Source organism: Pelodiscus sinensis, chromosome 30, assembly GCF_049634645.1.
Source record: "Pelodiscus sinensis isolate JC-2024 chromosome 30, ASM4963464v1, whole genome shotgun sequence".
Taxonomy (NCBI): Eukaryota; Metazoa; Chordata; order Testudines; family Trionychidae; genus Pelodiscus; species Pelodiscus sinensis.
In genome coordinates, this window is record NC_134740.1 from 1,144,387 (window position 1) to 1,172,283 (window position 27,897).

General features: G+C 56.8%; 1 protein-coding gene across 3 annotated transcripts; it reads right to left on the reverse strand.

Annotated features, from left to right (window-relative positions):
• Window positions 1–1,629: 1,629 nt before the first annotated feature.
• LOC106732925 (Fc receptor-like protein 5) lies at window positions 1,630–27,354 on the reverse strand. Of its 3 annotated transcripts, XM_075911965.1 has the most exons (11): window positions 27,130–27,354; window positions 24,796–26,693; window positions 24,635–24,673; window positions 23,073–23,131; window positions 10,456–10,687; window positions 9,053–9,355; window positions 7,507–7,806; window positions 6,466–6,756; window positions 5,878–5,988; window positions 5,028–5,134; window positions 1,630–4,207 (listed from the first exon to the last, which is right to left on the reverse strand). In XM_075911965.1, the coding sequence occupies exons 2-11, from the start codon at window positions 24,824–24,826 to the stop codon at window positions 4,058–4,060; spliced, it is 1,623 nt and encodes a 540-aa protein (XP_075768080.1). In that variant the 5' UTR covers window positions 24,827–26,693; window positions 27,130–27,354; the 3' UTR covers window positions 1,630–4,057. The 3 variants fall into 3 exon arrangements, with proteins under 3 accessions (XP_075768080.1, XP_075768081.1, XP_075768079.1); XM_075911966.1 differs by lacking the exons at window positions 23,073–23,131; window positions 24,635–24,673; window positions 24,796–26,693; window positions 27,130–27,354 and adding exons at window positions 11,345–11,383; window positions 11,505–11,640 and having other exon boundaries at window positions 1,630–4,204; window positions 10,456–10,746; XM_075911964.1 differs by lacking the exons at window positions 23,073–23,131; window positions 24,635–24,673; window positions 24,796–26,693; window positions 27,130–27,354 and adding exons at window positions 11,345–11,383; window positions 11,505–11,640 and having other exon boundaries at window positions 10,456–10,746.
• Between the last annotated feature and the right edge of the window lie 543 nt (window positions 27,355–27,897).

Sequence of the window (27,897 nt, forward strand, 5' to 3'; positions counted from 1 at the left end):
CGGAGGCCAGGACCAAATGAACAAGAGCTGTATTGAACTAAATGGAAGATCAGCTCGTGCAATGGAACGCACAGTTACAAACCAACAATGACTCCTAGGGTATGTCTAGACTACAGGGTTTTGTCGACAGAAGTTTTGTCGACAGATACTGTTGACAAAGCTTCTGTCGACAAAGAGCGTCTAGACTACAGCCAGTTCTGTCGACAAAGCAAACCGCTTTGTCGACATAACAGTGTGGACGTAAAGGACAGTGTAGATGCAATAATGCCTTCTATCGACAGAACTCTGTCAATAAAAGGCGTTATTCCTCGTAGAATGAGGTTTACATACGTCAACAAAACTGCTGAGTTTTGTCAACATTATGTTGACATAACTCAAAGGCAGTGTGGACGCAGGTATAGTTTTGTCGACAAAAGTCCACTTTTGTCGACAAAACCCTGTAGTCTAGACACACCCCTAGTGACACCCTTCCCTGAAGACCTGGTAGATGGAGAGGGTGGACCAGCCTGGCCTCTCATGGGCCCAATGAATATTATTGTCCAGACTTCCCCGGAGGGTCAGGCTTAGGTGCACGTGTTGCGTAGCTAAGCTGTATTGTGGTGTTCTATACCTTGGGTTTATGCACACCACTTTATCATCATAGAATCACAGAACACTAGAACTGGAAGGGACTTTGAGAAGTCATCGAGTCCAGTCCCCTGCCCTCATGGCAGGACCCAGCACCATGTTGACCATCCCTGCCAGGTGTCTGTCCAACCTGCTCTTCAATATCTCCAGAGATGGAGCTTCCACAACCTCCCTCGGCAATTTATTCCAGTGTTTCACCAGCCTGACAGGTAGGGAGTTTTTCCTAAGGTCCAGCATCAACTTCCCTGGCTGCAGTTTAAGCCCATTGCTTCTTGTCCTGTCCTCAGAGGCCAAGGAGAACAATTTTCCTCCCTTCTCCTTGTGACACCTTTTTAGATACCCGAAACTGCTCTCCTGTCCCCTCTCAGCCTTCTCCTTTCCAAACTAAACAAGCCCCATTCTTTCAGTTTCCCTTCATAGCTCGTGTTCTTTAATCATTCTTGTTGCTCTTCTCCAGCTTCTCCACATCTTTCTCGAGATGTGGGTTCCCAGAACTGGACACAATTCTCCAACTCAGCGCAGAGCAGAGTGGAAGAATGACTTCTCGTGTTTAGTGTGAAAACGGCGATTTTATGTCAAACAAAATGGAGTCGGTCGCCTTCGACCGCCCTGGGCTCCATCCTGGGCTTTGCCCCTCCCCCCGTGGCGCGCACAGCGACCGTTGGGGAACCGGTTCCAACCGGATTTTCCCGCCTTGCCGAGAGTTCCGCTCCCCTCAGGGCTCCCGCCAAGCAGCCTGGGAGGCGCCAGTCGCTGCCCCAGAGGCAGCCAGAGCCGGGTCCCCTCTGACATGCACCCCCCCCCTTTACCACTGTGGGGGGAACAGGGGCACCCCCCATTAGACATCCCCCAGCCCCATCCACTCCCCCGCCCGCAGCTCTCTCCTCCCCCTGAATAACAGTGAGGTACCCCCCAGCTGACCCCTGAAAGGCACTGTGGGGACCACGGACTGGAGGCCCCAAATCCCTTTCAAGTGGCCTCCCCCATTGGTGGCTAGATCAGATCCTTGTATCGGGGTCTCCTTTGGTTGGCCTATCTGACATTACCTAGCTGGGTCTGGGCTTCAAGCCCACTGAATAAGTCACAACATCATTAGTTTCTTTGCTATTTGACTAGCTGGTGTGTGACCGCTCTGGCCCGAAATTCCTTGATGGTGTATCATTTCTGAACACACTCTATCTTGGTTTGCTCCCTACACAGCCCCCTCCTCATTTGGGGAAGGGAAAGGGGGTTACAAAACAGCAAGGGCTGTGATCTTAAGAACAGAAAAATCAGTCCCACAAAAATGAGGTTTACAGAATCGTTCGAAAAAGCCCCGTTTTTGAGAGAACCGTGTCTAGACCACAGTGTTATTGTCGAAATGGCGCTTTTTCAAAAGAGTGCCGTTACGTGATTATGCAAATGAAGCAAGGGATATTTACATTTCGGCTTCATTTACACTTTGGAAGTGCTTCATTTACATCCCTCTGCCGACAGAGGGTTGTCATCTAGACGTTTGTCATGCAGCCTGGAGCGGCTGACGACCGTGGGTCCTGATGTCAGAGCAGAGTGTCAAAAGCAAGGCAGACACCGGCCTAAGCTACTGTTGGGTTCCCTAATGAGATTTTCTGGAGCCAGTAACACACATGGACTTCTGGGTCCTATAACAGCCTCAACATGGAGTCACAGACAGTCCCCTTGGGCTTCCCAGCCCATCTTGCCTCCCAGACACACTCGCACCCAAAACCACATCCCGTGTAGGTTGCTTCCAGGACAAGTGTGACGTAGTAGGGGATGAGGATCTCTTTATCCAAGAAAAGTAGACAATGGCCAGCAGTTTCACACCTGGCCAGGGGAAGGAGAACAAAGGAAGGGGCGTATCTGACTGGGGCAATTGAGTGACCGGTGGCCAGGAGAAGGGGCAGTCTGGGGGAGGAAGATGAACAAGGCAGACTAAAGCCAGGACAGGGGGCTCAGGGGCCCTTGAACCCCTCCCCCCTAGGACGGATAAGGCTGTCCATTCTCAGTGTACCCTGCTATCATCGCCGGTGTCCCTGAGAACCAATACAACGTCCTACTCTACTGGCTGATTGAGAGTCATATCTAGCTCCAGACGGGGGTACACGGTTGGGGACATCACACCATAGACACCAGTTATTTTCCACACAACAGTTGTTACCCTAGAACCTGCACCGAAGACAACACCCGTAGCCAGGGCTGTGTGATGTTTTCTAAAGTTTTATTAACTAGGAGAAAGGAATACGCGAGTTCTCTGAAGGTTAAAGGCAGCAAAGAGACACACACCTGTGAGTTATCCAAAAGAGTAACAGAGTTTTAGTCATTTGTCAATTAAAATGGTCTATGTAGGACAACCCCCAAGGCAGCCCTGGGAATCTCCGGTTTCAGATCAGAGTGTCTGGCCCTTCAGCGTTCAAACAGGCAAAAGCCAGATTCTTCCTGTCAGAGATTTTTCTTCCTGGGTATGACTACACTACAAAGTTAATTTGAAAGAACAGCCGTTATTTTGAATTAACTTCAATAGCGTCTACACATGCCAACTGCTATTTTGAATTAGATTTTGTGTCTAGATGCGTTATTTCGAATTTGCTAAATTCAAATTAACCGTTTCGAATGACGTTAATTCAAAATGGCACTGTAGTGTAGACATACCCCCTTTGCCAGAGAGATCAGGAGGGCAGGACCCGTTCACATGCTCATCTCCAGTCCATGAGTCTGCGGAGCCAACAGCCAAGTGTTTTCTGCTTTCATGTTCCACAATGGTTTGTCTGAGGTCTAGGGTTGTTTTTTTTCTGGGCAAGAAATAGCCCCCCCCATGGCAAACTCGTATCCGGATGGGGAGGTTTTTGCAGTTTCAGAGCAAACACTAAAATATCACCTGATAACATGGAGCGTTGCTATTATCAGTACAGTTGCGACATACAGACTTTGTTTTTTCACATTCAAACCCTGCAGACATTCTTGTGAACCTGATACTAATCTCGAGTAAAACGCACACCCAGATAACCAGGTCTAGTCTGCAGCCTTGTTTTCTGTTCTGAGCTCTGGGGAAGTGCCTGGTCCCCCAGCCTGCCAAGGTCACACAAGCCAGCCAGCCAGTATACCTGCTCCGCCAGTTAGTGTGACCAAGGCAGACACAGGAATCCGCACTCTTTGGGGTAGGGCTGGCTACGTTAGCAACTGCCTGCATTGTGCATTTCCACCACGCAGATACAAACTCTTTCAACATGCCCCATGCACACACCACACAGTGACAGTCATGGCCAGGGGCTCCCCAGTTTTCTATAATATTGCACAGGATACTGGCTGGCTAAACAGGCTGACAGCAGTGACTTGGGTCATACCAGGGCTATAGGGATACAAAGGGGGAAGGATACAGATCCTGGGCACAGGGGAAGAGGATGCGTAGGAACACGGAGAGGGCTTCCCCTCCTCATTTGGGTGCCTTGTGGGTGGGTTTGGTTGCCACCTCGCTGTACAGCACCTGCGCCTCATCAGCAGGCCTGGCTCTGGTTTTCGACTTTGTCGCATGAGCGTTCGAGGTGGAGAACTCTATGTGTGCATAGGCGACTTCCGAGCCCTGCTGGGGGAGGACAGAGAAGCAGTGAGGGGGGGTGCATGGACAGGATTTGGAGGAGGGAGTGGAGAACACGGCCATGGCGTCGGAGCTAGCAAGGCCGGAGGAGGCCAGGAGTGACGTGAGCTGCAACCTAAGTGGAGACTTGCCCTGAAATGAGCCAGGGGCAATGCAGGGACGTGTTTGATGCTCCGCTGAGGCAGGAGAAGTTAAGGAGTGGGTGTAACTGGCGCAGCAGCCGCCCTGCAGAAAAAGAGCCGCAGAGCAGCACAAATGGATTTGAACCAACAGGGCCCTGCTGCCATGAGACAGCCCAACCCCCCTCTGGGCGTTGTGAACAGGAGCATCGCACGTACGGCAGCTGAGGTAACGGCTCCTCTCCACCCGGCACTGGTGAGGTCTCCGCTCAGCCCCCTACCCCAGCATTGCCCTGTCTCCAGGGAGTGTTAGGTAAGAGAGTAAGAAAACGTTACTAACTCTGAGGGTAGCGAAGCCCAGAACAGGTGACCCAGCAGTGCAGGGGGATCCCCATCAGGGGGGATTTCAGCGAGGAGCTGGACAAACACCCGTGGGGAAGGTCCAGGTTTGGGGGATCCTGGCTCAGCAGAGGGGCTGGACTTGAGTCCCTTCCAGCCCTACTTTGCCGTGATTCAGATCAGACTTTGGGGTGATGGGGAAAGGAGTGACCAGTTCTCAGCCCTCCCCACACCTGTAAAACCCAGAGCCACTTCCCTTTGTGGCTTTTCCTTGCCTGCCCCACCCCAGCCAGCCCGCTGCCTCTCAGCCCTGGGCACAAGACTGAGGCCCCTGGACCCATTCATGTTACCTGGTCCATCTGTGCGGCTTCTGGTCGCTTCTTCTGACGCCTGGGATCCCTGTTCCTGGCGTGTTCTCTGGGCTCGGATGGCTCAGGGCCTGTCCCAGGCTTTACAACTGAAACAGACCCAGAGGAGAAGGGGGCTGATGTGGGGAGTGTCATGAGGATGCCCAGAAAGCAGCTGGTGGCAAAGGACGTGCATTGGGATGGAGCAGAAGGTTTACACGGGATGCTTAGAACTGCTCGCTGCAGTTGATAGATATGAGGAGTTACTAATATTGAGAGGCAATGTTTGCACAAGAGATGCATTCTCTAATCAGTGTAGCTACACGGCACTGAGGGACGTATTGATGCTGATTGCGGTCACGGATGAGCCCAGTGGTGGGAAATTGGGCTCAGGTGCCATTGGCTTCTGGAGTGAAATCAACCCAATAGGAAAGGGTATCCTTTGTTCCACGCCCACATGTGAGGGGTGAATTCTGTGGTGTGTGCTGGAGGGGAGGGAAGGTGCCGACACGTCCCCACTCTCGAAGTGATGTTTCCCGTGCTTCTCTCTGGACACGGCTGTGAATGGGACAGATCGGCCGTCTCAAATCAAACCACCGCTGAGCTGTTTCTGTGACACCACTTGGGATTAAAGGCAAATGTACCGATCTCTGCTTGGAAACACACCGATTTTCACAGCTGTTCCCTATTCTAGACCCTGCCTTCCTATTGAGAATAAATTCCTCATTGGCCGGGGATCCCTGAGGACTGGTTCCCACACCCACGCCATGGCACAGCGCTGTGTGGTTGTGCATTGGGCACAAGACTGAGGCCCATGGACCCACGTTGAGAGATCAGATGGGAGATCACCAACCTCTTTTCTTCTTCCAGCCCCACCACATTAGGGCAGCCAGGAGTCCGAGCAGAAGCAGGACACCGCCGACGACTGGCAGCAGGATAACAGAGAGAGGGGATGCAGCTGTGGCTGATGGAGGAAAGAGAGAAGCGGGGGTGAGAACAGCCAGATGCCTCAGGAGAAGGTCTGGGCCCCACAGAGGAACCCGGCGATGCAACAGATTTGCCCTTTGCTGAGCTCTCTGTGACGTGTGTTTGTCCCCGCCTGCTCTTTGCTCCAAAGCGGGGACAGGAGACCCAGTGGTTATGGGGCTGGCCTGGGGCACTGGCCATGCGGGTTTGATTCTCTGCTTTGCTGTGTCCTTGCCTCCGATCCCCATCCCTGCAAAGGGCTCCGAGGGGCCCCAGCTGTTACCGACACGGTGAGATCAGACATGTGGCCCGTCACATGTTCCTAGCTAGAATCGGGGGGCGATCGACAGAATGTTCATCCCCCACTTGCTTCTCTATCTGCAGGTGGCACCTGTCACCTCATCCCACCTCCCCTTCCCAGGAGAGCCCCTGAGGACGATTCTCCTCCCTTGGGAGCCTCCCAGGGATGTCTCACCTGTGTTAGCAACATCCACAGTGACGTTCACGGCCTGGTCCCTGGGGGACGGGCTCCAGCCCCCGTTCTCCTTCTTCCCACAGGTGAATTGAATCACGTGGCTGGGTCCGCGGGTCACAGTCACATTGACAGAGACATTCCTGGGCTCCGCCCCATCGATCTCAGAGCCTGCGACGCTGGGGGCCACCTCATTTCCACCCCTGGGGGCCGTGCAGGTGATGACCAGGGGGAGCCCTTCACTCACCGCTCCAGATGTGGGATCCAAGCTCAGCACTGGCGGGGGAAGGGGATCTGCGGGGAGCAGCAAAGGGGAGGGGTCAGCAGGCATAGGGCAGGGGGGAAAGAGGAGCTGGTGCCAAGAATTCAACTTACTCAGAGCTGCCCCCTGCTCTGTCTACACAGCCTCTTGCTTCAGCTCAGGACTGAGGGTCTCTGCACAGAAATAAGCAAGAGCTTGGCTGGCGGAGGGGGGGGACTTCCCACAGATCCATTGTGGGGCTGGGGTGGGAGGGCAGAAACTGCCATGGACACCAGGCCACAAATCATCTCCTGCCACCCCCCCCCATTGCTAATGCCCCACCTCTGAGTTTCATGGACCCCTCTGCAGACAGATCTCAGGGTGTGTGGGGATCCCCCCCCCCACCAGACTCGCTGCTGGGATGCTACCCTCCCGAAGTGTAGAGGTTCCCAGTTTGAGTCTGGGAGTGAGGGATCCCTGTCCCAGTGTGAGCAACACCCTGCCCCCGAGGGCCACGTGACAGACCAGATCCTGGAGTTAGGAGGAAGTCTGAGCCCTGTGGGGTTTCAAGCCCAGCACCTCAGTGTGGCAGCTCCTGCTTCCATGCCCAGGGACCACAGGACGCTGGGGTGCAGATGCTGGCACTGGGGCAGGATGGCAGCAGAGCCCCAGGGTGTGAAGCTGCCCAGATGGGATAGAAACTGCCCTGGGGGGCCCTGTGTGGGTCTGAGAGGTAACTTCCTCTGCGGCTGGAGGAGAGACCCCACCCAGGCGAGCAGACCCCAGCAGACAGAGGGGCTCACCCGTCACTGCTATGGAGAGGGGCTGGCTCCTCTCCAATTCGATCACTCGCCCGGACTCTACTCTCCAGCACCCACAGGTGTAGGTGCTGGTTTGCAGCGGCGCCGACAGCCGAACGGAGGCGGTGGCCTGGTGCGGGCGGAGGCAGAGTTCCTCGGGGAGCAGTGTCTGGCCGTCCTTGTAGAAGCGGATCATGGAGTCGCTGGGTGCCCCCGTGGCTGAGCATGTCAGGGTGATCGATTCTCCAGCAACATAGCCCGGCTGCTGCGGGGACATGCTGAGCTGTGGGGTTGGGAGCGGGGCTGGGAAATACAAAGGGTGGAAGAGATGGGTCCAACTTGGAAGGCGGGTGGCAGAGGCGAGGCTCAGTGCCCTGGGGAGCTCTGGGTAGCATCACAACCCATCTGGGATCTGCCCTATTGGCTCTAATGTAGCCACGGCCCATTGACCCCAGCTGGGACCTGCCCCATGGTCTCCAATGGAACAGCCACTTATCCCATTGGTCTGACTGGGCTCGCAGAGCCCTCTGTAGATCTAGCTGAGTCTCACTACTTGGGATCGTGCTCATTCATGGGGAATACCCCAAAACCGGTCCATAGGTCCCTTGGGGTTTGTTTGAAGCTAAAGTTGGGAAGATTTTCTGTCACAGGGAGCTGAGGCATGGGGCAAGTGGCATGACGGGGCTGGTTTCCAGTCCTCAGGGCATGACTCAGTCTGATGGGCATTCACCATACTCAGGCATCAATAGGGGGTAGCCAGAGCTGGAGAGTTTCTTACCTGTGATTCCTGTGAGTCAGCGACCCCAGGGGCCACCAGGGTTGTGGGGAGAAGCGCTCCAATTGCCCCACATCTCTCCTGACATGTGGCCCCAGAACTGGGCAGAGCGCTCCAGCGGAGATCTCATTGATGGGGGGCGGGGCAGGAAAATGACTTCCCATGCCCTACAGCCTCCTTTTTACTCATGCCGGAAAAGAATTTTTGGGCAACAGCCTCACACTGGTGAGTCCTATTAAGTGTGTGGCCCACTCTGACCTCTAGATGCCTTCCTGCAGGGCTCCTTCCTAGACAGTCTCTTCCCATTCCAAGTGTGGGACACGTATTGTCCCTTCCCAAGTGTCCCTTGTGAATTTCCAGTTAGTCTGGAGCAGTCTGAACCATAAGCCTGCCTTCCCAAGCACTCATCCCCCTCCCCAGCTGGGTGTCACCTGCAGCTTCACATGCATGCACTCTGTGCCCTTATCTAATCATTGATGATGATGGTGAACAGCACAGAGCCATGTCCAGAACTGGTCCCTGTGCCCTCCACTCGGTAGGCCCACCCAGCATGGCTGGGAGCCACTGAGGGCTATTTTTTGGGAAGAGTTCTCCAGCGAGTTGTGCACCCACATTCAACCTGGCAGGGGCGGGGCACACCTCCCCAGTTCAGATTCATTGCAGCACTTAGGAGATGGTGGAGACATGGAAACACCCTTCACTGAGCCCCACCCTGCCCTGGGCCCATGTTCCCTGCCCTGGGGACAGCAAACAGCAGCAGACTGGGGGGCTCACCAGTCACTGCTATGGAGATGTTCTGGCTCCTCTCTGATACAAATTCTGGTTCATTCTTTTCATCCTTCTTGCGCCAGTATTCACAGCTGTACACCCCCGCATCCAACATGGCCACACTCGACAGCTGGATGGAGGCCACATGACGATATGCATTTAACTCGGATTCCTTGGGCTGGATTTCCTCTTCATCCTTGTAGAACCGGAACCTGGTCAGTATGTCCACCCCGGCAGCTGAGCACGTCAGGGTCACGGCTTCCCCAGTCACGTAGACAGGCTGCGGCGGGGACACAGTGAGCTGGGGGGCTGGAAAAGACAAGGGGGTCGGGGAGGAGATGGTTCCTACGTGGGTGGCTGGTGACAGAGGCAGAGGAGGAGCCAGGGGAGGGCAGAGCAGGGCGGGATCCTGGGCACAGACCCCAGCCAGCCCCAGCTCCGTGCCCAGGAACCACGTCCCCACCGGGCCAGGCAACCCCTGAGCAGCAGAGATCTCCCTGTGGGACCCAGTGGGACCAGCCTCCCCCGCTGGGTACCTGACGGGGTAAGTTCCTACCTGGGGCTACTCAGCCTGCAGGGACTGAGTCAGGAGCTTGTGCGGCTGAGGCTGGGGGCAAAGACCAGGCTGCCCTGCAGTAAGTGCAGGTGCCAGCGACAGGTCTCAAAGCCCAGGACCTCCAGGGAACACTGGCAGCTTTGTACTGATGGGAAGTGATGGGCTGGGGGGGAGGTCCAGTCCCCAGACCCTGACCCTGTGTGACAGGCACTGGCCCCGCACTGGCACTGGGAGGAGCCATGGGGGCTGTGGGGCTTGTGGCAGCAGAATTGTACAAGTTAGTGACCCTGGGGCAGCTGGGCATGGCAGGGAGCTGGCCCTGTGGGAGGGGCCAGAGGGCTCAGGGCTCAGAGTCTGGATCGTGGCCATTCGAGGTGTGGGCACGAGGGGGTGGGGTTAGATGCAGAGGAAGGGTCACACCTGGCAGGGAGCTCTGAGAAGGAGCTGGCAGGGGAGGGGCAGGCGGTACCTGACTTAGTTCATCTCGGGGATCACAGGGGACAGGCCCTGCCCCCCTGCACCTCACAGAGCCCCACCCTGCCCTGTGCCCATGTTGCCCAGCAGGACTGTCTGTGTGGGATTGGGCCCAGGGCACAGCAGGCGGGAGGCTGAGCCAGTCACCTTTAGAGACCAAGTCTTTGCCATGAATGCTGAGCTCCTACAATACCCAGGACCCCTGTGCTGTGAGCTTCCTGCAGCAGTGTCCTGCCACTGCCCAGTCCTTGCTGGTCTGGTGGGAGCTGCTGAGGCATCACCAAGTGTCTGAGATGCTGGGAACGGCCTGGACTAAGGACGGGGTGAGGTTGGGGTGTGAGGGGGGCTTTGCCATCCAAGAGCAGGAAAAGGGGCTCACCTGCTATGGAGATGGAGACGGAGTTGCTGTGCTCAGAGACCGGTCCATTGGGTCCCTCTGTCCAGTACGCACAGGTGTAGGTCCCAGCACTTCCCTTTTTCACTGGGAACCCCAGTGTGTCTCCTGCCGCATTACGTTGGACTGCGCTGGGGCCCTGCTGCCCTGTCTGGCAGAAGAATCTGTATCCCGAAGGCTGCACATGCCCAGGAGGTTGGCACGTCAGTGTAGCTGTCTGCCCGGGCAGAAGCACTGTGAGCTGATGTTCCAGAGCTAGTGTGGGGGGCGGCAGACCTAGGACAGAGGCAGAGGGAGAGGCCAGGCCAGCATGGGGAGGGAGAAGTCAGAAGTTGCAGACAGACACGGGCACAGATCTGCCCCAGCTCCCTGCCTGGGAGAAACACCCCACGGCCAATAGCCAGGCCCTGCCTCTCTCCAGCCCTGCGGGCCCCTCCATGACCTAGAGCCAAGCTCTGAGAAACACATTCAGGTGCACTCAGAAATCACCAGCCCTAGGAATCCGCCTCGGCCCCTCTCTCTCCTGAATCTGCCCAAAACAGCCAGGGTAGCACCCATGGGGACGGGGGAGCTTCTCCCCTAAAGCCTGGCAAGGGACCCACCAAAGAGACCCCCCAAACCGGCATCAGCTGGGGTCACTTCTCCACCCCCATGGATGTAGCTCTGGACTGGAGCTGCTGCTGGGGCCAGTTCCATGGGAGACACGTGACTGGGGCCACCAGACCCACCCAGGGCATGACCTGGGGCACCCAGGGATCCCCCTTCCTGGAAGTTGCAAACAGACAATGGAAGAGGAGGGGAGTCCCCACCCCCACTGCCCGAGAACCCCCCACCCTGCCGTGCTCATCTCAGCAAGGCCAGGAGCCGTCCTTACCTGCTGGGGACACCGGCCGGGGGAGAGTCTGGAGTGAGGCTGGAAGAGATGAGAAGGGGCGGGAGTGTCATCCACAAGGAGGGGATGGGGCGGAGGGAGACTGGGGGAGAGAGTCTCTAGACAAACACGAGGAGCTATGGAGGCCGAGGGGGGCACTTACCCAGCAGATGCAGGAGCAGAGGCAGCGCCATGCTGAGCCGGTCGCTCTGGACTGGGAGCAGTTTCTCAGCTCAGCCACCACCCCCGTCTGGGCACACAAAGGAGGAAGGTCCCCTCCCCTCTGACGCAGGCAGGGGAAGTCACAGCCTCAGGCGAGGCCACCGCTCAGCTAGGGGGCTGGAAAGACGGCAGCATCTCTCAATAGGAGGGACTGAGAACAACTGCCCGCTTCCCGCCACTTCCTCCCAGCCTGGGTCTGGACTGGGGGAAGGAGCCTGGGGAGCAACCGCTGGGGGCCGGCTCTTCTTGGAGTGGCCTAAGGTGTCAGCTGGTTGTCATGGTACTGGATTTTGAGGGGAGCAGCCAGATCACTGCTGCACCCATGGGGGGGTGTTGGCCCCAAAAATGGTATAGAAGGGGCCATGTGAGGTGTTAAATAGAAGCTCACTGTCTGCTAATCCTATGTACGCTGTTCATGTGTTTGTATAATGTCTGTGTGTGCAATTATAAGCATGTACTTGTATGGATACTGAATATTTCCCTGCATGTGGTTGAGCATTGGGCAGGGCCCGGCCTATGGACATGCTAATTAGCAAGGCCCTGTGGGACAATGGCACTCAATGGGCCAAGGACACACCTAAAGAATGAGGGCTGCCAGCAGGGAACACAGGGATAGGCCACTGGCCAGGTGACCTGCTGCAGCCAAGAAGAGACCAGGAAGGAGTATAAAGAGGCCATGTGGTCGACTCCATCTTGGTCCTCAGCTCAGCACTTCATCCCAGAGGCAGCATTGCAGGGATTGAAGAGCCAGGAAGACCTGTGAACCCATCCTGATCCTAGGATGCACAACAAGGACTTTTAAACCAGCAGCTGTAACATCTCTGCTAGAGCCTGCACCGAGAACTGGGAGATTCGGTGCATGTGACGTACTATCCTTTAACAGCCTTACTCTCAGGCTTTTCTTTATTGTAATAATAAACCTTTAGGCATTAGACGCTAAAGGATTGGCCCAGCGTGATTTGTGGGTAAGATCCAGAGGGTAAATTGACCAGGGATCTGTGGCTGGTTTCTTGGAACCGGACAGAACTTGTTCGGGGTAGGTGGGATTGGGTTCTAGACCCCTCACCTGTGTATGAGGCCCGGGGCCATCTGGGGCACGGATATTGCTGCGGTGTCGGAGGGGTTTTGCTCGTGAGGCTTCAGGCAGGCTGCTGAAGTGCTCTGTGGGACTGGTGTGTGGCCTGTTGGGAGAGGTCACCAGTCTGGGGGCTGTAAGGAGCCCCGGATTTGAGCAATTCTCCCTGAGCGGACGCCCTCAGCTGTGCCCAGACCCAGCCCGGTCCGTCATACTGGTGCAATGGAACCTCCCGTGAGTTATCCTGATTTACACCCATTGGGGATTGGGGCTTATTGACTCCCACACAGCTACAGCCCATTGACCCAGCTGAGATCTGCCCCATTGACCCCAATGGAACTATGGCCCATTGACCCACCTGGGGTCTGCCCCTTTGACTCCAATGGAGCTACGGCCCATTGACCCAGCTGGGATCTGCCCTATTGACTCCTGTGGAGCTACGGCCCATTGGCCCAGCTGGGATCTTGCTTGTTCATGCGAAGACTCTGAATCCACCACACACCCAGGGGCAACAATAACCGACTCTTCTGCTCCGGCTCTGGGAGCTTTCCCGAAGATGGTGACAGGGAGATGTAGATTAGGTACATCGAAATTGCTAATGAAGCCAGGATTTAAATATTCTGTGCTTCATTAGCATAAACATGGCCGTCACTTTTTTTCAAGATGGAGGTTTTTTTTCGAAACCCCCCCCCAGCAGTATAGACGCAGATCTGTCGAAAATGAATCTTTCTGTAAACCTCATTTTTTGAGGAGAGACACAGAATCGAGGCCCCTCGCTTTGCAGACACAGGTGGCACATGGGTGTGAGCGGCACAAGCAGAGTCAGGGAACCACAGGCTGGCGGAGACACCTCCCCCGGCCACGTTGCACCAGACTTGGGGCAAACACCCGGCGAGGTTCGAACCAGGGACCCGTGTCTGCTCTCACAATCCACTAGCGTCCCAACTGGCTCTGGCACTCACAGGACAGGAGGAGCTGGAGGCCAGGCCAGGCCTGGTGGGAGAGACAGACCAACTGGGGAAGGACTGGCGGTGAGTAGAAGGAGACAACCTCTCTGAGACGGGGGCTGTGAGGAGAAGCTCTCCTGTCTCCCTCTGGATGCTGGAGGGGAGGCTCTGGAGGGATACAGCTGTGTGACAGCTTAGGGCGGGCTGGACGGGTTTGTTTACTGCCCATCTAACTGCTCGAGGTGTGCCTGGTTCCCCTTCCTTCATGCACAGACAGGCAGAGGGCAGCTCTACCTCCCCTGCGGCTCCGTCATGTCCGCCCCACAGGCATGTCACTGACCGGCGTGTTTGGAGAGTCACCTGGCACCTCGCGAGGTAGTTTGCAGACATGTCACTGCAGCCGAGTGTGTGGAGTGGGAACACGGGTCTCTGGGTTCTCGCTTGTGTGATGGACCGGGCCGGGTCTAGGCACCGTCGAGGGCAAACGCTCAGGGCAAATTACTCAAACTTGGGGCTAATTACAGCCCCAGACTTGAGATCTCTCTCCAACAGGCCACAAACCAGTTGCACCGAGCGCTTCGGCTGACAATCTGGCCAGCAAGATGCCTCACAAGCAGAATCCCTCTGACACCCCAGCTTTTCCTGTGCCACAGTCAGCCCCAGACCTGCACACAGGTGAAGGGTTTTAGAATCCAATCTCACCCACCCCGAATGGGTTCTTCTGGTCCCAAGAAACCAGCCACAGATCCCAGTCAATTTACACTCTGGGTCTTACCCACAAGACCACGCTGGGCCAGTCCTTTAGAATCTAAAATCTAAAGGTTTATTACTAAAAGAGAGAAAAACACGAGAGTCAGGTTGTTAAGGAGGACACGTTACATGCATCGAATCATCCAGTTCTTGATACAGGCTCTCAGCAGAGATGTTACAAACTGCTGGCTTAAAAGTCTTTGGTGAACATCCTATGTCAGGATGGGTCCACAGTTCTTCCCGGCTCCTTGTTTCCTGCAGGGCTGCATCTGGGATCAGGAGCTGAACTCAAGACAAGATGGAGTCCACTTCGTGGCCTTATCTCTCTCTCCTGGCCAGAGCAAGTCACACAGTCGAGTGACCTATCTCTGTTTCACATGCTGGCAGCCATTATGCCCTGGCTGGTTTGCAGGTATCCAGATTTCCAGACGCAATCCTCGGGTGTGTACTGGGCACCTTGGGAGCCATCGTCCCTGGATCCTCGCTAATTAGCATAGTCAAACTAAATAATTGTTCTTTACAACAGGACGTGCAGGCCAGTATCAGCACAGAGAACACATGGCACTTATATAACTCTCCTGGAATCCTCCTGGCCTGAACAGGTCACAAGCTCCGACCTATCTCCATTTCACATGCTGTTAGCCATTAAGCCCTGGCTGGTTTGCAGCTATCAGTACCTAGAGATTCATTGTCTCCTTGCTAATTAGCATAGCGACCGGCTGAACATTCTTTGCTCATTGCTCTGTCTCAGACAATTTTCCAGCATCAACACAAAGTACGTATTTATAACTCCACATACAGATATCATACAAGGACATGAATAGCATATACTAAATCAGTAGAGCATAAGGTTGCATTTGACACCTCCCATGGCCCCCTTTTGGGGCACCCCTCCACTCCAGGTGCAGCATGATCTTCAAAATTCAATAATGTGACAACTTGTCAGTCCCCCTGGTGCGGTTGTGTCCAAGGGTCACGCCCACCCCGGAGGCAGCTGCATTTGGTGGGATACCAGAGCTCTCTTGGTACCTCAACTGCTTGCAGAACCGTGGTGGTGTCTCAGATGCTATTATGGGATTTCCCCTGCCAGGCTGAAATTCATGGGCCATGATTGCAGTTCGATGGGAATATGAAGCACGTAAGGAAGGGCCCCTTGGCAGAACAAGCTCTTTACCTGGTGCTAAACCAGCAGCGGGAGAGGAGTAAAATGAGGCCGTTGATGAGGAAGAAGGAGCCGCCTACGGCCAAGTCCCGGATCGAGGGGAAGCGGCGAGCTGCAGAGAGAGGAGACCCATGCGTGGAACCAGCAGCAAATGGTGAGACACGTGGTGTGTGAGCCCCCAGCCCTCATGACAAACTTCCCACGATCTCAGGCACTGAGACGTGAAACCCACCCCCAGTCCTTCCCTGTCTGACTGGTGGGCACTGATCCTGACCCTTCCCATCCATGTGTCTGTCCCTCCCCGGTCAGCTTCTCCTCTAGCACCCGAGGGCTGCTCCAGCCTCATGTCTCTGCCCAGACAGCCCGGTAAGTGGAGGGTGGGAGGTAAGAAGGGGCTTTGGTTCACTCTGGGGAGAAATAAGGAGCCAAGGGCTGCCTCACCTGACACATCCACATACACATCCACAGTGACGTTCACAGCCTGGCGTGTGTGGGACGGGCTCCACCTCCCGCTCACATTCTCCTTGTTCCCGCAGGTGAATTCAACCACGTTGCTGGGACCAGCCCTGAGGACGCGGGTCACGGAGACGGTCACAGAGCCACCCTTGTAGGAAGGAAATCTCCTCTCGCCGGCGTCCCCTGGGGCCGTGCACGTGAGGAGCAAGGGGAGCCCTTCACTCAATGCTCCAAATGGGGGATCCATGCTCAGCACTGGCGAAGGAAGGGGATCTGTGGGGAGCAGCAAGGGAAAGGGGTTAGCAGGGGCAGGGCAGGGGGGGAAGCAGAGGTGGTGCCCAGAATTCAGTTTCCTCACAGCTGACCCGTGCTCGGTCTCCAGAGCCTCTTGCTTCACCTCAGGACCCGGAGGGTCTCAGCACAGGAATAAGTGAGAGCTGGGTTGCGGGGGGGGGGGGGGCTTCCCTCAGATAAAGTGTGGGGCTGGGCAGAGCATCAAAGGACACCGGCCGGGGCTGGCATAAGCGGGCAGAAGCTGCCCTGTGCTCATTGGACCGAGCAGGGGGACTGGTGGGGGTGGGCACCGCCCCATGTGTGGGGAGACCAGCGAGTCTGCTCCCCAGCCCCAGAGAACAGCCAGCTGGCATTCAGCTTGTGTGCTCGACACTCGGGCACTTAGCTCCAGGGGTGCCCGGCTGGACTCTCCCTGCACGAGTGAGGGAGGCCTGACCCGGTGTGAGCAGCGTCCTGGCAGAGCCAGTCCCGGCTGTGGGAGGAGGTCTGAGCCCCGTGGGGTTTTCATGCCCAGCATCTCAGTGTGGCAGCTCCCCTTCCACGTTGGGGTGCTGGTGTCGGCACTGAGTCAGGCTGGCAGCAGAAACTCTCCATGAAATCCTCATGGAAGCCATGTGAAGGACGGGGTTTAGGACCTCCTGCCCTGCCAGCTGACGTAACAGTGCTGCAGCCCCTACAGCCATAGTCATGGCTGTGAGCTTCTCCCACAGCAGTGCCCTCTTAGGGCACGTCTACACTGCGAGCTCAAGTTAAGCTACACAACTTCGGCAACGTCAACTGCGCTGCTAAAGTCGAAGGAGCTTAACTTGGCTTTTGGCTCTGTCTGCCCTGCAGGAAGTTGGAAGAAGAACGCTCTTCCAGCAATTTCCCTTAGCGTGTGTCTACACAGCACCAAAACTCAAAGTAAGATGTGCAATTTGCACTATGCAAATTGTGTATCCTCTTTCCAATCTATGTAAAAACAGCTTGTTTTGAAATGTGGCGCCTCTACACAGGGCGACGTTTCGCAATGACGTGCCATTTCAAGCCATTGCTTATCCCTCGTGCAACGAGGCTTACCGGGATGGCGAAGTAACATGCCGGCTACTTTGAAATAATGGGCGGTTTGTGTAGATGTAGTGTAGGTATGTTGGGATACCTCTGGTATCCCAATAGCACTGTAGATGTACCCGTGTAAGGATGGTTACCGGAGCTGAGTCAGCCACCCGTTATTGGGAAATTACACAGTGAGCCGGTTCTTGCGAATAATTGTGCACTGTGCTATTCCATGTAGACACAGCCTGAGTGACAAATACTACGGAGCATCGGGGAACCTCTCCCTGCTATGTAGGGCTACACCCCTCCCGCTGGCCCTAGTGTGTCTGATCCCAGGGCCTCACCCAGAGCAGAGATGGGACAATTTCTTTGATTGAACCTCTCCAAGTTTCCAATGTCATGAGTCTTACAGCAGCTCATGTACCCCCTTTGAGCCCCAGCAGAGCTCCCAGGAATGATGCTTCCCAGACAAGGGTAGAAACTGCCCCCGGGGAGACCTTCTGTGGTGCAGAGGGACTGAGAGGCATCTCCCCCTGTGGATGGAGGAGAGACCCCACCCAGGCAAGCAGACCCCAGCAGACAGAGGGGCTCACCCGTCACTGCTATGGAGACGGGCCGGCTCCTCTCCGATTCGATCACTCGCCCGGACTCTACCCTCCAGCACCCACAGGTGTAGGTGCTGGTTTGCGGCGGCACCGACAGCCGAACGGAGGCGGTGGCCTGGTGCGGGCGGAGGCAGAGTTCCTCGGGGAGCAGTGTCTGGCCGTCCTTATAGAAGCGGATCATGGAGTCGCTGGGCGCCCCCGCGGCTGAGCACGTCAGGGTGATCGATTCTCCAGAGACGTAGACCCGCTGCTGTGGGGACACGCTGAGCTGTGGGGTTGGGAGCGGGGCTGGGAAATACAAAGGGGGGAAGAGATGGGTCTATATTTGGAGATGGGTGGCAGAGACGAGGCTCAGTGTCCTGGGGAGCTTTGGGGAGCATCACACCCCATCCGGGATCTGCCCTATTGGCTCTAATGTACCCACAACCCATTGACCCCAGCTGGGACCTGCCCCATGGATTCCAATGGAACAGCAGCTTATCCCATTGGTCTGGCTGGGCCAACAGAGGTGTCTCTAGATCTCGCTGAGTCTCACACCCTAGGAACTTGCCCACTCATGGGGCAGACACTGAAACCAGCCCACAGATCCCTTGGGGTTTGTCTGTCTGTAACAACCTCGCAGGTACTTGAGATCTGCCCTGATGTCTCCTCTTTCCCAACCAAACAAGCCCAGTTCTGCCAGTCTCCCTAGGGCAAGTTCTCCAGACCTGCCGTCGTTGTGTTGCTTTTCTCCGGCCCTTCTCCAGTTTTTCCCCACTTCCCTGAGATGTGGCTCAGCGCTCTAGCTGAGGAGCAATTGACACAGAGCAGAAGAATCCCTTCTCCTGTCTCACAACGCTCCCCTTAAATTGTCCCAGAATGATGGTTGGTTTTTTGGCAAGTGTCACACTGCTGACTCCTACTTCACTTGTGCTCCTGACCCCTAGATCCCTTTCTGCAGGGCTCCTCCCTAGACAGTCACTTCCCATTGGCTGTGTCTACACTGGGCCACTTATTCCGGAAAAGCAGCCGCTTTCCCGGAATAACTTGCCAGCTGTCTACACTGGCCGCTTGCTTTTCCGGAAAAGCAATGACGATCTACTGTAAAATTGTCAGTGTTTTTCCGGAAAAACTATGCTGCTCCCGTTCGGGCAAAAGTCCTTTTTCCTGAAAAACTTCCAGAAAAGGGCCAGTGTAGACAGCCCAGTAGTCTTTTCCGCAAAAAAGCCCCGATTGTGAAAATGACGATCGGGGCTTTTTTCCGGAAAAACGCGTCTACCTTGGCCACGGATGCTTTTCCGGAAAAAGTGCTTTTCCAGAAAAGCATCCTGCCAATGTAGATGTGCTTTTTCCGGAAATACTTATAACGGAAAACTGTTCTGTTTTAAGCATTTCCGGAAAAGGCTGCCAGTGTAGACGTAGCCATTGTGTGTGTGACACGGATTGGTCCTTCCTAAGAGCAGCACTTTGCTTTTGTCCTTATTCAACTTCATCCTATTGACCTCCAACCATTTCTCCAGCGTCTCCAGATCATTTTGATTTATCTTCCTATGCCCCAAAGCACCTGCCACCCCTTCTTGCTTGGTGTCGCCTGCTAGCTTCATGTGTGTGCATAATGGAATCATCGCTAGTGACATGGGACAAAACCGTGTCCAGAACTGGTCCCTGTACCCCCCACGTCCTAGGCCCGCCCTGCATGGCTGGGAGCCACTGACGGCTACTCTCTGGGGAGGGTTCTCCAGCCAGTTGTGCGCCCACATTCAACCAGTGTCAGTGAATCACCTGGTGGGGGTAGGACAGATCTCCCCAGATTCAGCTCAGATTCAGTTAGGAGTTGGTGGAGACTTGTCCATGAAAACACCCGAACTACACCCTGCCCTGGGCCGCCTGTTGCCCCGCAGGGGCAGGGCCTGTGTGTGGGATCCACTGGCTGAGCTGGGCTGCCCAGGGCACAACAGGAGGAGGGATGGGGGGGGGTCTCTGTCTCAGCTGTGAGCGCCAGCCGGGCACCCCACGTGCCATGGGCACCTCTGCAGAGACTGCCCACAGCAGCAGTGTCACCCACAGCTCCTGTCCCAGCCGCCCCTCCCCCTCTAGCACACACGGGCTGTCGGGGGCCTCATATAACAGCAGGGGTTGGGCAGGATGCAAGAAACTGATTCATCCCCTGCTCATAGGTATAAATGAAGCTGCAGAGCTGAGGGCTTGGAATTGGTTCCTGGCGGCCTGGATGTCAGAGCTGCGAGCTTCCTCACAGCAGTGCCCAAGGCTGCGACCTTCCCCCACAGCAGTGCCCAGGGCTGTGACTTTCTCCCACAGCAATGCCGAGGGCTGAGAGCTTCTCCCCCAGCAGTGCCCAAGGCTGTGACCTTCCCCCACAGCAGTGCCCAGGGCTGTAATCTTCCCCCACAGCAGTGCTGAGGGCTGAGAGCTTCTCCCCCAGCAGTGCCCAAGGCTGTGACCTTCCCCCACAGCAGTGCCCAGGGCTGTAATCTTCCCCCACAGCAGTGCTGAGGGCTGAGAGCTTCTCCCCCAGCAGTGCCCAGGGCTGTGACCTTGCCTCCAGGCTGTTTCTCCCTGCCTCTGGAGAGCTGAGTCCCACCCCCAGTTCTCTGGCTCCAGCACCTGCTACTGACCAGAAGGGGGAAGGGATGGGATTTGTTACATGAAATACCCCCCAGGTTTCTAATGTTACTGCAGGCTGGAACCCCACAGCCCCATGGTAATACCAATATCCGTCCCATCCCATTGTGGGAGCCAGAACGTGCGGGGGGGGGGGGGTGAATCTGACCAACTGGATGTTCCTGTTACTGGCCCAGCGACTGGCTGCTTCTCACCCCCTGCATGGAGCAGACCCCCAGCCCTGGGCCCAGCAAACAGCAGCAGGAAGAGGGAGCTCACATGTCACTGCAATTGGGATATTTTGGCTCCTCTCCGATAGGAACTCTGGATCATTCTTTTCATCCCTCCTGCACCAGTATTCACAGCTGTACACCCCCATGTTCAACATGGTTGCACTCGACAGCTGGATGGAGGCCTCATGACGGTACGGGATTAACACGGATTCCGTGGGCTGGATTTCCACTTCATCCCTGTAGAACTGGAACCTGGTCAGTATGTCCACCCCGGCAGCTGAGCACGTCAGGGTCACGGCTTCCCTGGCCACGTAGACAGGCTGCGGCGGGGACACGGTGAGCTGGGGGGCTGGAAAAGACAAAAGGGTCGGGGGAGGAGATGGTTCCTACATTGGTGGCTGGTGACCCAGAGGTAGAGGAGGAGCCAAGGGAGGGCAGAGCCGGGAGGGATCCTGGGCACAGACCCCAGCCAGCTCCAGCTCCGTGCCCAGGAACCACGTCCCTGCCAGGCCACACAACGCCTGAGCAGCAGAGATCTCCCTGTTGGACCCTGTGGGACCAGCCTACCTTGCTAATACTGGGGGTGTCAGGGAGCTCAGACCAGGGGTGTTAGGGAGCTGCTCCAGCAGGCACAGACCAGGCTGCTGTGTGCTAAGTGCAAGTACCAGTGATGCACCTCACAGCCCTGGGTGCCCCTGGGGAGCACTACACACCCCAGCTGGGATCGGCCCCATTGACTCCAGTGGGGCTATGGCCCATTGACCCAGCTGGGATCAGCCCCATTGACCCCAACGGAGCTACGGCCCATTGACCCAGCTGGGATCAGCCCCATTGACCCCAATGGAGCTACGGCCCATTGACCCAGCTGAGATCTGCCCCATTGACTCCAGTGGAGCTACAGCCCATTGGCTCAGCTGGGATCTGCCCCATTGACCCAGCTGGGATCTGCCCCATTGACCCCAATGGAACTACAGCCCATTGACCCAGCTGGGATCGGCCCCATTGACCCCAATGGAGCTATGGCCCATTGACCCAGCTGGGATCGGCCCCATTGACCCCCGTGAAGCTACGGCCCATTGACTCAGCTGGGGACCTGACCCCATGGAGGCCCATGGGGCTGTGGCTCATGTACCTCGGCCTGGCTCTCCCTGCAGGCTCCTTGGTGGCCCTGGGAGATTCTCATGGCCTGAGCATGTCTCTCATTCTCGACTCTGAGCCCAGTTCCTGGCCCAGCAGCAGCGTGTGTGTGTAAGTTTCATGCTCACGTTGGAGGCTCTGCTGGGCATGGGGAGCTTTGCACAGATGGGGAGTGGTGGGCTGGGTCCAGTCCCCGGACCCTGACCCAGTGAGATGGTCACTGGCCCTGCATTGGCACTGAGAAGGGTCACGGGGGCTGTGGGGCTTGTGGAAGCAGAACCGTATGTTAGTGACCCTGGGGGCAGACGGGCAGGGCAGGGACCAGGCTCTGTGGAAGGGGCCATGGGGATCCAGGCTCAGGGATAGAATTGGGGCCATAGGAGGTCTGGGAGCCTGGGGTCAGGATCAGATACAGACCGAAGGTCTCACCAAGCAGGGCTCTGGGAGGACTTGTGCGCTTTGGGGCAGATGGTTTCAGGTTCAGTTCATCTCATTTACTGGGGGATGGAGAGTTTTCTATGGGACACAACCTGCACACCTGTGCTGATTGAGTCCCACCCTGGCTGTGCGCACATATTGCCCTGCAGGGGCAAGGCCTGTGTGTGGGATCCGCTGGCTGGGCTGCCCACAGGATGGCAGAGGGGAAGGATGTGTGGGTCTGTGTGAGCTGTGAGCACCAGCCAGTCACTCCACTGTCGCTAGGATCCCTATAGAGACCAAATCTCTGCCAGGATAGAACAGGGTGTTATTATGGTACCTTCACCCTGAATGTTGAGAATCGACAATGCTCACCCAGGACCATAGTGCTGTGAGCTTCCCCACAGCAGTGCCCTGCCACTGCCCTGGTGGGACCTGCTGAGGCATCACTGAGTGTCTGGGATGCTGGGAATGGCTGGACTAAGGACAAGGGTGAGGCTGGCATACCAGGGGGGCTTTGGATTCCCAGGGACTCGCCCGTCCAAGAGCAGGAGAAGGGGCTCACCTGCTATGGAGATGGGGACAGAGTTGCTGGTCTCAGAGACCGGTCCATTGGGTCCCTCTGTCCAGTACGCACAGGTGTAGGTCCCGGCTCTTCTCTTCTCAGCTATGAACTCCAGCACGACTCCTGGCTCTTTACGTGGGACTGCGCTGGGGCCCTGCTGCCCTCTCTGGTAGAAGAATCTGTATCCCGAAGGCTGCACATGCCCAGGAGGTTGACACGTCAGTTCAGCAACCTGCCCGGGCAGAAGCACTGTGAGCTGATGTTCCAGAGCTAGTGTGGGGGCCGGCAGACCTAGGACAGAGGCAGAGGGAGAGGCCAGGACAGCATGGGGAGGGAGAAGTGATGAGTCACAGACAGACACGGGCACAGACCTGCCCCAGCTCCCTGCCTGGGGGAAACACCCCACGGCCAATAGCCAGGCCCTGCCTCTCTCCTGCCTTGTGGGGCTGCCCAGAATGGATCCCTCCATGACCTAGAGCCGAGCTCTGAGAAACACATTCAGGCTCCTTCACAAACCACCAGCGCTGGGAATCCGCCCCGGCCCCTGGGGAAGTGTCCCCGGAGTTCATCCCCCTCACAGTTAACATCTGCCCCGATTTCCTGTTTGATCGCTCTGGGTTCAGCTCCCAGGCTCTGGCTGCTTGGAGATCTGTGTCTGTCTGATGGAGGAGCCATCGGTGCCCTTCTCCGTGTTTTGCTTAACTGGAGCACCTGGGATCTCTCACTAGAAGCCGCTGCCCATCGGTGCAACCTCAACCCTTCCGTGGACAGCTTGCCCCATGCATATACCCCTCCAGTCACCCCCGGTCTGCTGCCCCACCTGCTGTGCACAGGGCAGGAGGGAGGGTGGGCAGGGCCCGGTGCTAGTCAGGGAGAAGTGCAGGAGAGATTCTGCCTTTCCCACCAGGCACCAGGTCAAGAGGAGAGGAGCTGGGGCAGGAAGGGTCCTTCATGGGGCCTCCATGCCCCTGGGATCTCCTCTGTCCACCCAGGGAGCTGGCTGAGGGCAGGTTGAATAGGTTGACCTTCCTCCTCCTGGGTCCCCCCAGGTCTCCCCCATGCTGTGTCTGGGGGAGGAGTGGGGAGCAGAAAGGGGCGAGGCTTCATGATGCAAGTGGATCCACTGAAAGATCCCAGTTCCCACCAGGGGATTCACCCCATGGCCTCCATCCAGGGCAGAGGCAGAAGAGAGAGGGGATCGTGTCAGCCAACCACCAGCTCTGCCCAGCAGTGGCTAGCAGGCACTCAGCAGAAATGAGGAAGCTCGGGTGGATGTGGCGGACGGAGGGGGATGTTCTCCACTTATCATGTTTCCTCTGCTGGCTCTGCAGAACCTGCTTTTACTGCCCTGCTGGGCAGGGCTATGTCTGTGCCCCTGGCCCTGAGCCCTCGGTGGGAGCCCAGAGCTGGGACATCCAAAGCCACACAGCCCCACAGTGATGGGCTCTGCCCAGGGATACTCACTGCCATGGGGAGGGGGGAGCTCGGTCTCCATTGCTCCATCCAACACTTGCTGTCTCTACTGGGACTGCCCATGAGGGGCGGGACATGCCCATGGGGCCAGAGGCTGCTTCTCCCCTGTGGCCTGGACTGGCACCCACCCAACAGCCCCTCCCAGCAGGCACCAGGTGGGGTCACTTCCACCCCCATGGATGTCAGGGGAAGCTCCCCCCTTCCTTGCACTTCTCAGCCCCACGGAGTGAGAGGAGCAGGACCCCAGCCCCACTGCCAGGACCCCTCTCCCCTTGCCCACCCCACCACCAGCATCCCAGGGAGGCCAGGAGACCTCGTTACCTGCGGGGGACACCGGCCTGGGGAGACTCTGGAGTGAGGCTGGAAGAGAAGAGATGAGAGGGGGTGAGGGCTCTGGGGAGGGGATGGGGACACAGGGCAGGGCTGGGGGAGTCTCTAGACAGAGACACACCGAGGGGCTGGGGGCCAAGGGGGGCACTTACCCAGGAGTGGCAGGAGCAGAGTTAGCTCCATGCTGAGCCAGTGGCGACGGGCTGGGAGCCGGGTGTTCGGCTCAGCAGAGGAAATTGCAGCCTCAGGCGTGGTCACCGCTCAGCTTAGGGTTGGAGAGACACTGGTGTGCGTGCGCAGGGCATGGGGAGGGGGACTGAGCATTTCCTGGGTGTGACAGTGGGGGATGGGGAGGGTGTCCAGTCCCCAAGACCTGACCCCGCAGGATGGGACTGACCCCATGCTGGGTATGAGGGGCTGGAGGCCAGCCCCGTTCCAGTTGGAGATGGACACAGCTGGGGAAGGGCTGGGCAGGGGGAGAAGAAAGGGGGCAGCCCGGCTGAGATGGGGATGTGGGGAGAAGCTCTCCCATCTCTTTGCTCTTCCTCACAGGGGAGAGTCTTTCCATTGGCCTGGATGGGGGGACCCATTGTGGGAGGAGAAATCACCACAAGGTCTGTGGGTCTGTCATCAGTGCTGCTGGGCCAGGCCCTGTCATGAAGAGGCACCCCAGCCGTGAGTTCCCTCTGCCCCACCCAGCCAGACCCTCCCTGCTGAGCTATTTTCAGATTTCTGGTGGGAAAGAAACCGACATTTTCCCACCCCCGTGAAACTGCCCATCAGTGACCAGCCCTGTCATTCTGAGCCCCGTGTCAGCCCTTCGCACTGGGAGGGATTCACATTCACCCCATGGCAAAGAGCTTTCGGGATTTGCTTTCTCTTCCCTTCCCTTGCCCCATGAAACTGCCCCCATGATGGGAAATGCACCCCAGCAAATAAACCACACCCCCCCACTCTCCAATATCCCCCTGAGCCCCAAGGCGGGAGAGGACCAATGGGAATATGGAGTCTGACCTCCTGCATCACGCAGGCCCTGGGGGGGTCCCTGAATTGATCCCCCATGTCCCAGAGGGGTCTCTGAGAAGGGGAATGGGGGCCGGATTCAGAACCAGCCTGCCTGGAGAATCCCCCCGGCCCCTGGGCAATTCTTCCTCTGGGTCATTCCCCCGCCATTACAATCTGATTTCCAGGCTGTGAGGTGGGGGAGCAGGCAGACCCCGGCCAGAGACGGAGCCGTGGGCAGCGTTAAGGACACTGTGCGAGGAGAAGGGCCGGCTCTGCGAGCGAGAGCTATGTTGGGAAACGCCCTTCAGAGCGGCCGGGCAGAAGGCCCCGTGGCAGGGATTTTAACGTGAAAACGGCGATTTTGTGTCAAACAAAATGGAGTCATCACCTTTGACCCCCTGGACTCCATCTTGGGCTTTGCCCCTCCCCCCGTGGCGCACGCAGCGACTGTTGGGGAACCGGTTCCAACCGGATTTTCCCGCCTTGCCGAGAGTTCCGCTCCCCTCAGGGCTCCCGCCAAGCAGCCTGGGAGGTGCCAGTCGCTGCCCCAGAGGCAGCCAGAGCCGGGTCCCCTCTGACATGCACCCCCCTTTACCACTGTGGGGGGAACAGGGGCACCCCCCATTAGCCATCCGCACCCCCATCGGCTCACCCACCTCCCTGCTCCACCCGCAGCTCTCTCCTCCCCCTGAATAACAGCAGGGAACCCCTCAGCCGACCCCTCAAAGGTTCTATGGGGTCCACGGGCTGAAGGCCCCAAGTCCCTTTCAAGTGGCCATCCCCATTGGTCACTAGATCAGATCCTTGTTTAGGGGTCTCCTTACCTTGACTCTCTGACATGGCCAGGATTAACCCAGCTGGGTCTGAGCTTCACCCCACTTAGTAAGTCACGGCATGGCTAGTTTCTTTGCTGTTTGACTTGCTGGCATGTTACCTCCCTGCCCCCAAATTCCCTAATTTTGCATCATTCCCTAATACACGTTGCCTTGGTTTGCTTTCTACACAGCTCCCTCATCATTTGGGGAATGGAAAGGGGGTTACAGAACTGAGGCTGTGTCCAGACTCCATGCCTCCGTCGACGGAGGCATGTAGATTAGCCAGATCGGAAGAGGGAAATGAAGCCGCGATTAAAATAATCGCGGCTTCATTTAAATTTAAATGGCTGCCCCGATCTGCCGATCAGCTGTTTGTCGGCAGATCGGGAGAGTCTGGACGCGATGCCCCGACAAAGAAGCCTTTCTTCATCGGCACAGGTAAGCCTCGTGAAACCAGGCTTACCTGTGTCGATGAAGAAAGGCTTCTTTGTCGGGGCATCGCGTCCAGACTCTCCCGATCTGCCGACAAACAGCTGATCGGCAGATCGGGGCAGCCATTTAAATTTAAATGAAGCCGCGATTATTTTAATCGCGGCTTCATTTCCCTCTTCCGATCTGGCTAATCTACATGCCTCCGTCGACGGAGGCATGGAGTCTGGACACAGCCTGAGAGGTAAACCGCAGGCGACAGACCCTGGATCAGAGGACCGGGGCTGTGATCTTCCACATGGAAAAATCTGTCAGACACTCCACATCCATGCACCTTATTTACCTTTCAAAACTCTCTGTGCTCACATGGCCATTCAATAAGGGGAAATCTCAGTAGGGAACCTACCAGTAGCTCAGGCCAGTGTCTTCCCAGGCTTTCATACTCAGCCCTGACACCATGACCCATGGTGGTGAGCCGCTCCAGGCAGCATGATTAAATGACCCCAAGCAAAGGGCCATAGCAGCACTATTGCATCTATGGCAAAGGGAGCGGCCAGTGGAGAAAGCAAACGGTGCTGAGGCTGCAGAGGGGGCGAAGCAGCAGCAGGAGAGACCCGTGTTGCTACGTCTCTTACCACATTGCAACCCTCCTTACGCAATGTGTGTCATGTAGGGTGCCAATGGAGCCATTGGGTTTTGCTGAGTAGGATTCTGCAGTGTGTCTGCATGTAGGGTTTGGTATCTGAAGCTGTGAGCTCTGCATCTGCATCAAGGTCTGTTTGCTCCTGTGGCGACCCTGCAAGGCAGTTCACATCCAGCCCGGCCAGATCCCTTGAGAAGGGGCTGTTTAAGCTCATGGCAAAGCCATGCATGCAATGGGCCATGCAGGAATCTTCTCCCAGCCTGACAGACTTTCCAAGGGGACAGTCTAGCTGGAGTATGGGAACTAGCTCCTGCTAGGAGTCAGTGAAGAATCAAAGGCATGTGACCAGGTCACGTGACACT